The sequence below is a fragment of the Taudactylus pleione genome, unplaced genomic scaffold, assembly GCF_031769625.1.
Source record: "Taudactylus pleione unplaced genomic scaffold, aTauple2 ptg000053l, whole genome shotgun sequence".
Classification (NCBI taxonomy): domain Eukaryota; kingdom Metazoa; phylum Chordata; class Amphibia; order Anura; family Myobatrachidae; genus Taudactylus; species Taudactylus pleione.
Genome location: NW_028284455.1, coordinates 10,365,118 through 10,379,526, shown reverse-complemented (window position 1 = coordinate 10,379,526; position 14,409 = coordinate 10,365,118). Strand labels below are relative to the sequence as shown.

The following is a 14,409-nucleotide window of genomic DNA, read 5'->3' as shown; positions in this document are numbered from 1 at the left end:
TATTTATATAAAAGGAAAAACTTCACACACAAAAGTTTATGAGAAAAAAAACAGACTGCAACAGTTACATTGATAGGACAAGCCAACATCACAAAAATTGTCTGGATGGTATCCCGTATGTACAATTCCTACGGGTAAAACGTAACTGTACAGAACCAGAGGTTTGCAGTGAACAAATTAAAACTATGGGAGAATGTTTTTTAAAGAAAGGTTATACTAAGGAGTGTATTGAAGAAGCACAACGGAAAGTAGATGCTATAGAAAGAAGTGACTTATTGGAAAAGGGTAAAACTATATCTGACAAAAATGACACAAAACAATGGTCTTTTATTTCTAATTTTAATTCTCAATACAAAGAGGTAGAAACTGTTTTTAGAAAGAACTGGAAAATTTTAAAGCAAGACCCAATATTGGGGAGTGTTTTGTCTGAAAAACCCAATTTTATCTATAGACATGCCCCATCTTTGAGAGATAAACTTGTTAGAAGCTCAATTGAAGCCCAAAAAAGGATTAGTGTTAGAAGTCAAGGTTTCCATAGATGTGGACTATGTAAAATGTGTAAAACAGTAAATGGCACTACTAAAATAATTTTCAGGTAAAAGGTAACATCTATCCTATTAATGATTTTATAACATGTAATTCTAAAAATATACTATATGCTCTTGAATGCCAGTGTGGTCTCTTATATATTGGTAAGACCACTAGAAATTTGAAAACCAGACTGGCGGAGCATATATATAATATCAAAAAAGGTTTAGTTACACATTCTGTCCCACTCATTTCAAACAGTTTCATAATTCTAATCCTTGTTATATTAAAGCATTTTGGGGGATAGAGCAAATCAATCCCACTTGGCGTGAAAGAAATGTAGAAACAAGATTAGCCAAAACTGAAATGAAGTGGATATACAAACTAAAAACCTTATCACCTTATAGTTTAAACAGCGATTTTGAAGTGAAGTGGTTTTTATGAATTATTTATGAATTTTTGATTTTTTTATGAATTTTAGGAGTCTTTTTTATATTTTTTATATTACTTATTTATATTTGTGATATTGTCTCTCTCTATTTTGCTATTTCACTAATTTATTGTCTTTTATGTTTCTATGTGGTTGGACTTTTTTACTATTTTCTGGGAGTTCGCTTTTCCCTAATATGAACTTTGTAAGAGGAACACCCCTAATGGAATGATGTCATATCCTTCAAATAAGGAGAGATACACACTTCCGGATAACACGACAGTATTATGCTTTGGAACGCAAGAGGTAATATCCACTGGAGGATTTCCGGTAACGGAGTCCTATTGTTCCATCTCCGGCAAAGCGATTACCTTGGAACGCACGGCATCATATCCGGCTGCATACTTCCGGGTACGGATATACAGTGACGCACTTCGGGTTACGGACGGAGCCGTAAGTAGCGTCAAGCGGGAGTTTCTCCTTAATCAGTAGGGGTATTTATATTGGGATATGTGGACACTTCTCCTCATGCTTCTGATGAAGGACTATTAAAGTCCGAAACGCGTTAAGCTGAGGGTCTTTGGGGCACTATCGGCAATTGACACCTACCTGACTGGATGTGGAGGAATAAGCTCCTAGGATCCGGGGATAATTACTCCAAGAAAGAACCATCTGGGAAGGAATTTGTCTATAAGACTGTGAGCCCCTTTTATTCACCTGGGATATGGTGATATATGCCTATTTTATTTTGTCAAATGTGAGTTTGTTTATGTGATTAAATTTTGATTAAATAGCAAAATGGTATTATGCTATGTATTTCCATTCTTCTCTTTTTGAGATATAATTGATCTTCTGGAGCCTAAAAACCGGAAACAGAAGCCACTTAAAATTTAAAAAGGAAAAGTGGACTAAAGAATTCATGTGAAAAAACTATGTAAGAGAACTTTTACAAACTGGTGGACACTTGTGGATGCGCTTTTGTGGGACACTATTATTCATTATTTATTATCTTTCTTTAGAGTGTGGTGAAGGCTCTATTTGTGTCACACAGGGCAGCTTCATTTTCAAAGGTTTCCTGCGCATTTTTCTCAGATCATCTTGTTTTTACTATCATCACCACATCTGAGCCTGATCAAACACTTCCAGGATATTATGGCAAACGCCTGAGCATTTCCAGATCTGTTACAGTAAATCAATATTCCCTTGTAGAAGATCAAACACACTTCCAGACTTTACGGGGGTAATTCAGTTGTGCGCAATATGCCTCTGAGCATCACCACGATGCCCGGATGCACACATTATTGCCGATTATGGTAGTGCTCATAATTTCCCTCATAACTCTATGGGGTGTGAGGGAAAACTTGAGAGGATGTTCCTGAATGGCACATTGCATCCATGTCAGGGATTTATTCCCCCCAATGTCATTATGCATACGTGCCCCATGAGCCTATTAATTGAATTTATATTGGTGTTTTTATTTTTGGCCCCAACCTGAAGAAGGATATTGAGGAAAAGGTATATACTATAAAGTCATACTTTTTATGCAGATCAGTCTCTTATTATTAATATATCAGGAAGCTGTATTGTAAGATATCTGAATACTGTGTTTTCAGTTCTCATTGTATGGAAACAAGTACAAAATGTGTTTACATGGGCTTTATTTTACACATTACAATAAAATCTGATAAAACAAAAAAGATCCTAGGCACATGCCAATACAGTAATTAATATGCATTTTGAAGCAACCCACCTTGTATTTAAAACTGTAGTTCAACAACTACAACAGACAAGTTGAGCTACGGTAATACGTTGAAATGTGTGAAACCAAACATTGTGGGAAGTTTGGTAGCACATTGCTGCTAATTGCATTGCCCACAAAAAGGTACCTTCATACCTCATTGATGCCAATGCTTCATAACCGTGATAAAGGTAGAATATCTTTTAAGCGCTGTAGTAAACTTAACCGTGAAATTATACAGTAAATGTTACAAAAATATCTTCCACCCCCCCTAAATCGTTGTAAAAAAGTGGGCACTTTCACCAAACGCTCTTTACAAACAAAAGAATATGCTTACATAAAATATTATGACAGAAAGCCACTTTATCTCATTGTGCTCCACCATGATGTTTATAGAAGGTTTCACCATTGATTTATGCAAAAGAAAAAAATTGCACCTAGTGAAGCGCTGTATGCTATTTAAAAAGTTAGTACAATTTATTGGACACACTTCCATTTATACATGTGTGGTACACACCTAGTACTTATATCTGCAGATCGAGTGATATATCTGCAGATGATGGTTGTTCAGACACACTGAACAACCATCATCTGTCTTCTGGCTGCAGATCCCGCTGGCCGGGGGCGTATCGCACCCCCCTCCCGTGGCCTCCACTGCAAGTGTACGGGCAGTCGGCTGACCGCCCGTACACACAGCACGATTCCCCAAAATATCTGCAGATATATTGTGCATCAGCTGTGCAGTACAGCCGACGCAATATGTCTTAACGACGCTGTTCACAGACATATTACTGCTACAAACTGGCCGTCGCACACTAGGTATATTGGCCGAACAACTGATCAGTCAATCAATTGATCGACCAATATATCTCCCAGTGTGTACCCAGCATTAGATTTAATACACACACAAAAAGCATCCGATTGACATCCCATAAGACAATCTGGAATAAGCAGGTATATCACTACATTAACCAGAAAGATCCCGGAATCCAGTCCAGGGTGAAGACTAGCTTCCCGATGTTCGACTATTCCAACAGGGGTACGCCAGGAACATCACAACACCACACTCCTGAGCAGGATATAGGGTGCGATAAAACAATAGAATCGCTCCCTAAGGGCAATGGCGATGTGCGCGCGTGGCAAAAAATGGGAATGGTCACTTAAAAATGGGGTGTGTCAACATGACACACCCCTTTATTTTCACACTGTACATTCCTATCCATATGCACCTTAACCCCAGTAGTACCCCTTATACAGTACCCCCAGTATGCAGTTGTGGTCCCTCTTATGCAGGCCCATAGTAGTGCCCCTTATACAGTATCCCCAGTAGTGGTCCCCCTTATACAGCCCCCAATTAGTTCCCCTTACTCAGTACCCCCAGTAGTCGCCCCCCCCAAATACAGTGCCACATGTAGTGTTCCCCCTTATGCAGTGCCCCCAGTAGCAGTCCCCACAATGCAGTGCGCCCAGTAACGGTATCCCCTTATGCAGTGCCCTTTATATGGTGCCCCAAGTAGTAGTCCCCCCCCATGCAGTTTTCCCAGTAGTGGTCCCCTTATGCAGGCAACCAGTAGTGATCCCCCCTATCCAGTGCCCCCTGTAGTGGCCCTTCCTATTATTGCCCCCAGTAGTGGTCCCCCAAGTGCAGTGCCTCCAGTAGTAGGCCCCTTTTATAATGCCCCCAGTGGTAGTTCCCCCCCCCAAGTAGTAGTCCCCAGTAGAGGATCCCCCCTCCCGATTAAGTGCCCCCAGTAGTAGCCCTCCCCCCGTAGAGGTCCTCCCAATAATGGTGCCCCCAGTAGTAGCCACCCCTCCCCCGTTATGCCCCCACCCCCAGTAGAGGTCCTCCCAGTAGTAGCCACCCCCTCCCCCGTTGTGCCCCCAGTAGTGCAGATAGGTTAAAAAAAATATATATTATATATATATATATATATATATATATATATAAAAACATACTTACCTGAATCCACGCTGCTGCTGCTCCGGTCCGCAAAGCCGCTCCCGCCGCCCGCCAGTCCTCCCGGGCTGGCGCGCTCAGCATTATGGGACAGACGTCATGACGTCTGTCCCATTACCCACTGCAGGAGCTGGACGGAATCCCGGCTCTTGCAGTGGGTGCTGCAGCAGTCAATGAGAGTCTATCTGACTCACATTGGCTGCTGTTTAACACACGCATCGCCGCCAGCGCTGGCGGCGATGCGTGTTATGCACAGCCTGAGCCCGCCTCCTAGCGCCATTGGGCAAGCGCTCAGGGGGAAGGAACGGGCTCAGGTGTGCAGCACAGGACCGGAGCTGGAAGCCTAGCGCCGGTCCTGTGTAAATGTGTAGCGCTGACCGCACTCATTGCGGTCGGCGCTACACTGGCTAACTAGGGCGGGCGGGCCGTTACCGTGGCCAGCAGCGCCCTCCCCCCACGCCGCTGGTCCAACGGCGCCCAGGGCACGCACCCCACTCGCCCTGCCCTAGTTACGCCACTGCCTAAGGGTCAGTACCCAAGTAGTATCCCGTTTTTTATCGCAGCTCAGAGTAGGAACTAGAGGGATGTGTAAGCACGTTAGGGTTCATTAATCCCTATGAGAAAACCCCTGCCCATTCACAAAGGGATCTTCACAAAACAAACACAGAAAAGGACATCTTTTGCTTCTGCAGCCAATATTATGTACAGACATCTGTAAGCACAGGCTTTGCATTTCCACATGGATGCATTGAAGTACGTGTCACAAAATGGTCCTCTAGAAAACTACAGCTCTTTTCCTTGTGGCCTTCACTGTGTGGCATATTTTACTGTGGTCCCTGTGGTCAGTGTTTGTCGGAGCAGCATACCACTAGCTGATGATGTTTTACAGATTGTCTTCTCACACTTCATTTCACTTAGATTGCAACGCAAGTACTTCCTGAAAACCTCATCTCTGTACCTTTTAATAGCACGAAAGGGTAAAACCACTCATTAATGCAGGTTACTATATTATTACTATGTTATTATTAATGCAGGTTACTATATCCATGGGAATACAGTTTTTTCATTTAAAATGGACAAACTAGTTTCTTTTTTAGTAGAAGACAACAAGGCGCGTGTTCCACAATCTGCAGACACTTTGTTTCCTCCTTTATGCTATGACAGGATGTTGGCACCCTGCTCCATAAACCTGACTCCAAACCTCAGTTAGCTTAGGCAGGTTTCATTATTTTTAGTTTACTGTGGCTGCGCTACATTTCTGTGCTACACTGTAATACTCTATCTTTAATATTTCAAATGCAAAACATTGTCCTTCCAAAACTGAAAAGATCTGCATATACCACACATAGGGCCAAACATTACCTTATGCATATACACTGCATAATATAATGTTCAATGGGATTAGCCACTGTACTTCCACACAACGTCCCGTACTGTAAAACGCAGCAAAAAACATATTGCATCAGTAATGACCAGTGGCGGATTTTGCCTAGGGGCTGCGAGGCTGCAGTCCCCCCCAGTAGAATCCGCCACCTCAATATAGTAAGTGCAGTCCGTGACTGCGCTCGCTACACTGTGACTGGCAGTGGATTCCTATTGGAAGCGCCATCTGCCAGTCAGATACACAACAGGCAGTCTCAGGGGGAGGTGTCTCCTCCCCCTGGGACTGCCAGTCCAGGCTGCTATTGCAGAGAGCGGCTTCCAGGAGGAAGCCACTACTCTGTATTTCAGCCAGCCCTAACCGGCTTCTAGGGGCTGCATACGATGCAGCCCCTTTGGAAGCCGGTAAAAATGCGCATGTGCGGCTCCCCGCCGCTAGAGTGCATTCGCCGGTCCTGGCGCCTTTCACATGATCGATTTAGCAGTAGCTGCTCCGCCGGTGACTGGTGAGTCCCCCTCGGGGTGAGTTTTCTCGGCGGGGGGAACCCTCTTCCTCTAAGAGGGTAGGAGCCGCGGCTGGTAATGACAGTTTGCCACGATGTGCATTGTACCAAACAAAACATTGTGCCTGATTCTGAGTTGGGAGCAAAAAAAAAAACCCATAATGCACTGCAGGTGGGGAAGTCGTAAAATGTGTCCAAACTGCAATTTAAATTGCAGTGTAAAAATAAATCTGTCCAGCATTTGTGGGCTACATGCAACAGCAGCAAGCATTTACCCTGCATGCAAAAAAAAAAATTATCTGCACCCCTTGCATTACAATAGGGTTTGTTCAACATACAAAGTTACTTTTTCTGCTTTGCTCCCAGGTCAGAATCATCCCCATCATTATAAAGTGATGTAGCCAATTTATTTATTGTATGTAAATCACAATAGCTAAGAAGGTTTAGCAAAGTTTGACTTTTATTATATTTAAGCAAACAAAATACTACATGTTCATTCTTATATGCTTGTAATGAAGAGCATAGAAAAAGTAACCACATGAATGTGATAAAATCTAAACCTGATAGAGGCGTGATACATATAAAATGCTGAACACCATCAATAGAAATAATGCTCACATTTACTTATTTAATATGCTAGTTTGCAAGCGTCTTACCCAGTGATATACTGTAATGCTTATTTCATTTTAGTCAATAAAACGATGACAATAATATTACACGTGTGTCCAATTGGTGATGGCATACTAGGTAAAGTTTTAAAATGTGATAAGATTCCATTTCTGCTTGTCCCACATTTTTAGTGCAATGACCAGGGGCAATTGATGTTTAAAATGCCATTTTGTTCATTAAATTGATATAGCCCAGATTACTGCAGGCGGATAATAATTGAGAAATGAAAACACAATTTAGGTTAGCAGGTATGTTTTATTCAGCGCAAAGTAAGAACATGCAAAGTGCGGCCTGTCGGACCGGTACCCAATGACATTGTATTCCTGTTATTTAATGGCAGTAAAAATGCAGGCTACTAATTGCAAATGTGCATTACATGCATTTGTGGCCAGCATCTGGAGCTCACTATAGGCTTTGACAATTTGTTTACCAGAGGATAGAACAAGATGTGTTCCCAAAATTTGAACAAAGAGAACCAGTGTTCTCCTTGCGCTTCATTTCTTAGGTGGCTCGCCCAGCAAAATACCCTTGCTGCACTGTGATGCAGCCAACTCTCGTGCAGCACTGACGTTTCATATTGGCTGCATCACAGTGCTTGGTGGCGTCAAAATGGAGGGTAGAGCAGATCCCTAAGCTTGATTGCTCAGTCTCTGTTGCGGTGAGAAGCCGTACTAATGTGAGTACTACAAATGCCCATTCTCTGATGCAAGGAGCAGCGTCTGGAGGCACACTGGGTATAGCATTTCCCATCACTCACTTTGAGCCACACACGCCCAATTCGCACTCCCCCAGCCAGATCCGGGTCTGAAAATAAATATCAACTGCCAGGCGTCTGGGAATTTATGGTGAGAACACTACTACAACACTATCAGACAATAACAGCCTCATACCCACTTATATGCATTTTTCTAGTATTAAAATAAATGGCGATGGGTATGAATAACAACAGTTCACTGACAGATATTACACAGTACCTCAATCCAACACACCTATGGCTATTGCTAATAGCTATGTATTTTGGGCAGCGCAGACGGTGTACAGGTTAGCATTTACTGCCTCACAGAACTGAGGTCGTAGGTTCAATTCCCACTACGGCCCTAACTGTGTGGAGTTTGTATATTCTCCCTGTGCTTGCGTGGGTTTCCTCCAGTTTCCTCCCACACTCCAAAAATATACTGGTAGGTTAATTGGCTCCCAACAAAAATTAACCCTAGTGTGTATGTGTGTGTGCATTTGATAGGGAATATAGATTGTAAGCTCCACTGGGGCAGGGACTGATGTGAATGACCAAATATTCTCTGGAAAGCGCTGCGTAATATGTGTAATACTGGTAAGATATAAATAAATAAATAAATAAATAAATAAATACATTTTAGCTCTTTTAATTCAGGTCTTACTAAGAAGAAAAAATCCAAAGTCCATACAAGGGGAAGTGTAGGTTTCTACCAATATATGTTTCTGCACAGCTTACAAGAAGTGCCAACAAAGCATTTTCTTCTCTATGTATATAGTTAAGTTATGTCAAATGGTTAACATAAACAGAATACAGGGTAGACAAAGCGCTGATAAGTTCCTTCCTCCTTTCTTCTTGTGTACAAATAGGCTGTAGTGAAAAACAGATGTAGGCAAAGGCTGTCAGGGAATAGAAATGACGGTGGATTCAAGCTTCCAAGGATAATGAAAAAGGATGTGTAGATTGTAATCTTTCTCTAATGACAGCTTAGGCCTGAATCATTTATCATTACCATTTTATGCTGGTTTATTTGTTTTTCTTTTTATGCAGGATGTTCACTACTAATTTCAATTATATAATATTAGTACTGTGTCACAGGAGAAAGACCCGCACACAATGGGCCTTATTCAGACAGATGTAATTGCAAGTTGTTGCTTTTTTCGGTTGCAGTTTGCACTCTTCATTAATGCGGAATGTGAGCATTTTCACCCTGTGCACCTTTTTTTAAAATGTGCGCCAGACTTGCGACTGACTGTCTAGGGTGCCAGGATGGGGATGGAATTGGCATGTAATCACTGAAAGTGGGTATGCACATTCAGCCAAAGTACAGTAAGGGTGCATGGACATGTAGATGCGAGACGCAGCCAAATTGGTCAATGAAAAGTGTCAAATGTAGCTAGCTAGAGGGGTCTACGTGCAGGTTCTTCAACCAAGGTAGTATAAGCTGCACATTGACGATCAAGACTGTCTCTGATTGGTCGCAAACATATTTAAAAAACAACAACAACAAAAGAACACGTTTATGCAAATATTGTTAAACTGCTGGAACAGTGTTTTCAAAGGCACTTTATACCGCATTGAACACTTGTTTTACACAAATAACGCATGCTTCATACTCAGTTGGAAGAAGGCAACCCTACAGATTTAAGTGTTGAATATATATATATATATATATATATATATATATATATATATACACACACATATATATATAACACATACACTTGCATTTCAGTTGCTCCAAGTCACTGAGGGGCCTATTTATTGCATCATACTCAGTGAATGATAAAACTTGTTGAGTATGATAAATGGTGCTCCAGCCAATCAGCTCCCAACTGTCATTTTCCAAACAGATGATAGTTAGGAGCTTATTGGCTGGAGCACCATTATCATATGCAACAAGTTTTATTACTCATTGCATATGATAAAACTTGTTGATAAATAGGCCCCCTATTATATACACTATACGGCCATCAAACGTAATGTGACTGCATTGTGTGCTGTGATTTTAGCACTCACAGATAAGTCACATCTACAGTGGTATTCTGGCCATATCTCACAGATACATGAAGAGAAGCCGCAGTTGCAGACTTGTGAATCCAACTAATGCTGAATATGTTGCAAAAATGCTACTTTTTAAAAAGTTGCATTGTGTGATTCTGTTTATATCCCACTCCGAATAAGGTCCAATATAGGTAATGGTTGTCTGAGCCTCACTGTTCTCAAATGCACTTACAGTAATTTAAGCAGTTATTCTGTTAGTACAATGTAGAGTAACTGCAGCTATAGTAACATTCAGAAATGTCCACTTCAAACCCAAAAAGTACTTTTCTCATTATTCCCAGAATAGTTTGACAATTACTTGTCATGGTGAAATAAATGTTAAACAAGGGTCTTAAGCATACATTCTTGTAGACACAAGCCCAACTCTTAGCTCCTCTCCTGAGAAACAGCAAAACTACACCCATTCCTATATACTAAAATCAGCTTATTCACACTGAACACAATTTTCACAAACACAAGAGGAATGGGGAGGAAAAACATGAACCAACATCACATGGCTACATTTCAAATGGTACAATAAGATCTGCTTGCTGGATGCATGCGACCTGCTCAAGTATAGAGACCAACAACTGCTTTAATCATATCAGATAATAGATGATGGCTGAACCAGACAGGGTATCATTATGAGTAAGCTCACTTCATATTGTAGTATGTGAGAATATACATCCAAGTTACATATCATTAAGCATTTCTCTTGAAACTGTTGGTAAGCAGTAATTGTTTCTATATTATCTAGAAATTCTGCTTGAAGCTTTTATAATGGTGGAATAAAGGAAATTAACAATTTCTTTAAAGTGCCCACATAACCTGTACACAGTTGAGGCATCCATTTTGTTGGCGGAGCCAATACTCAAGAGGATGCAACCTGCTAGTACGTTATGAAGCCATGTCTTGTGAATTTTCCACCAGTGACATAGCAATAGAGGTGGCATACGCACAGAGGCTCTTGGGGCACACTGTGAATCCAAAATACCACTCAAGCTCAGGACTGCATGTTTATGTATCCTTTTTTTTGTAACCACAGAAGTGCAGAGTTTACTACTGTAGTTACAGGAGGCTTTCTAAATCAGAAATATTGCAATGACATCACTGCACAGCTCTCCTACAAGAGTTCAGAACTATCATGAGTCCAATACCTACTAAATAGACAATGCTGATGCTTCTCATATCCAAGCAGCGCCAGATCAGATATTTCAGAATAGCCCAGAAGCATTTAGATACACCACCTAGTATGTCCCAGTGAATTCTTAGCAATATTAGTTCAGCCCACAAACTCTCTGCCTCCATATTGTGTACACAACAGATGCTCTTTAGCCATATAAACCATATAAAAAGGCAACTGACACAAGCCTATACATATCTGTGCAACTGGCCAGAATTAGAAATCTTTGGTTGAAGATTAGGCACACACTTGGTACATATCAATGATCAATAACATAAACAGCAAAATTGGACTACATTATTAATAATGTCATCCTATGTATAGATGTACTGTTTCATTACACTGAGCAAAAGTCTACTAGTACATCTTATTAGAAATTGCTATGACAGATGTGTGATAAGTAACAAAAGATATGACAGCAGGTCTTCTCACCTTGATAATACTGCTCCTGCGAGGCAATCCTTGCTTGCCCACTTTGTCAGTTCCAGGGCTCTCAGGTTGAACAGATCCACTATCATCTTTGGTATCCACAGGAGCACAGTCTCCGTTAGACACGCCACTGCTAGTAGTAGTCTCCATTCTGCACTTTCCTCCGTTACTCTCTGCACTTCCTCTGTCGCCATTGCTAGTGGTTAAAGTCAATTTGCCAATTGCAGAATCCACTGGTAAGGGAACACTACCAGTGCCCTCACCAGTACCGTCTACTCCTCCCCCACCTGTTTCTGCCATGAGGCTGTCAGCAGTAGAGCCTTGTCTGGTATGACTACTTCTTCCCTCTCCTCCGCAAGATCAGCTCAAACCAAATTGATCACAGAAAGATCACAGCCCAGTGCCTTATGCTGGCACCTGGGTCACCAGTTGTAATGTAAAAGAAAAATTGTAAAAATAAATAAAAACAAAAAATTCGATCCTCAACATTAGTTACCTGAAATAATTAATAACATAAAGTTAATTATGAGAACAACAACGTAATCAGACTTGCTTAAAACAACCATCCTTATTTATTTGCAAGTCCAGTGCAAAACATTATATAAATTAATGGATAAAAACAAAATATGCAAATATAACAGAAACAATAGCCTGTCATTTATTAGCCTTTTATGTATATGCCACATGCCTGTCCTGTTTAGCTGAATGCATTGCATAATGGCATAGGTAATGTCTTGGAGAATGGTGTGTGCTCCTTCACAAGAACCTGACAAACAGACACATCATGACATGGGAAGCAGTGTGAGAATGTGCGTGCAATCTCACATCCTCAGTGTGCCCCAGCTGTCACACACACACATGCACACTAAGCTCTCCTGAGGAGAAGGAGGAGGAGAAGAAAGCCCCAGGGCTCATCCTCTGTACTATGCCAGACACACACACAGCACAAAGCCTCCATCACACATGTACACTACACAGCACATCCAGACGTCTCCCCTTCTATTGCCAGTCTGTCCACTTTTCTATAGCAGCCCATAATGTGACAGCTATGGCTGCCAGGGTGTGCAGTGCCCTGAGATGTGTGCTATTGCCATGCTGTCTGCCAGTGTGTGCAGTGCCCTGTGATGTGTGCTACTGCCATGTTGCCAGGGTGTTCAGTGCCCTGAGATGTGTGCTACTGCCATGCTGCCTGGGGGTGCAATGCCCTGAGATGTGTGCTGCCATGCTGCATGCCAAGGTGCACAGTAACCTGAGATGTGTGTTACTGCCATGCTGCCTGCCAGGGTGTGCACTGCCCTGATAAGTGTGCTACTGGCATGCTACCTGCCAGGCTGTGCAGTGCCCTGAGATGTGTGCTACTGCCATGCTATCTGCCAAGGTGTGCATTGTCCTATTGTATGTGTGCTACTGCCATGCTACCTGCCAGGCTGTGCAGTGCCCTGAGGTGTGTACACACCATATGCTGCCAGCAACTGCAGACAGGTCACTTTCTGTCATCAGAAAGCAGGTTATTGTATCACATAGCAGCAGAAGGACGTGTGTGATCCTGACTTTGTGCGTTCACATACATACATGGATGCATGCAGACACATACATATTCACACTAGCTAAGAGTGGGTATGCATGCTCACATTTGCATATATGTGTGTTAGGGTGTGTACATACGTACGGACACTCATCTTTCACACACAAGTGGAGTTGAACGTCTCCATGCATGTAACAGCTCGCTGATGAGGCTAGATGTATGGCATGCATGTCTGCATTTTGTGTGCAATGCACAGCGTTCCCACCCCCAGCAGCGCTTGCTTGCATTGAACTTACCCTGATTCCCGGACTCCCCAGCCGGAGCGGCAGCTGCTACTAGCACCGGCACCCTGAGCTGGCTCTGCACTGCCGGGGTGACACCACAACACCCGCGGGGGGTGGGGCTTCCCCTGTCAATCAATCTGTTAGCTCGCCGTTCATTGGCCTCCAAACTAACCCGTGAGTTGGCTTCCCCCTGCAGTGGCTCCTCCCACCTGTCATTTCTCTGACACGCCCACCTGCGGCCCCAGACTAGATACACCAGGCGGGTGGAAGCGGAGGGCGGCTGCATCCCCCAGGCTGAGGCGATCGGGCGCCAGCCTCACACACTGTCATCTTCATCACACACCCATTATCATTCCTATTGTGCTCCCCTCCTCATTGCTGCTGCTGAGGCGCTAAAGCAGCTGTACTCTCTGAAATCAGAAATGATGTGATACGAAGTTGTCCCCATTGCAAGCTGAGAACACCCTCACCTCAGTATCAGCCGGTCACATCAAGCCAAAATTACTTTTACCAAGCAGAAAAAAACCCTAAAGAACAGGAAAACACTGACAGTTTTTGTTTATGTATCGTTGCGACCGGGGTGTAACTTGCAGGGGCGAGTCTTGTATCGTCCTGGTTCGGACGGATGGTTATGACACCGGAGATGCAGTGCTGCGGTCTGCTTCTCGCCGGGGAAGTGCTCCCCCTGTTGGGTGTTGTTGCTAGCGTGTCTTGCTCGTGTGTCTACTCAATAAACGGTTTGGGTGTTGTTGCTCGGGTGTCTACTCAATAAATGGTTTGGACCCCTACTCGTCTGTCCCTTAGTTACTCAACACCATCCAGTACACATATCACAACACCTTGCCCTACACCCAAAGAGAGCGCACCTGACCCCCTTCTTCAAAGCAATAAGGAACTACAGGGTAAAATGCTACAGTACAATACAGTAGACAAGTAACAAATAGCACTACAACGCTCAACGCAGCCACTATTGCAATGGGTACAATGGAAATAGCGTAATCTGAAAC

The 14,409-nt window shown here is 42.8% G+C and overlaps 1 protein-coding gene across 1 annotated transcript in view; it reads right to left on the bottom strand.

Moving 5' to 3' along the window:
- Positions 1 to 13,498, bottom strand: part of PLCL2 (phospholipase C like 2) — a 252,714-nt gene extending 239,216 nt beyond the window's left edge. The window contains exons 1-2 of the mRNA XM_088463343.1: positions 13,415 to 13,498; positions 11,597 to 12,089 (exon numbers count right to left, since the gene is read on the bottom strand). Coding sequence (XP_088319469.1) covers positions 11,597 to 11,893 — 297 coding nt within the window. The 5' untranslated portion in view covers positions 11,894 to 12,089; positions 13,415 to 13,498. The remainder of the gene's footprint in view (positions 1 to 11,596; positions 12,090 to 13,414) is intronic.
- Positions 13,499 to 14,409: the final 911 nt, after the last annotated feature.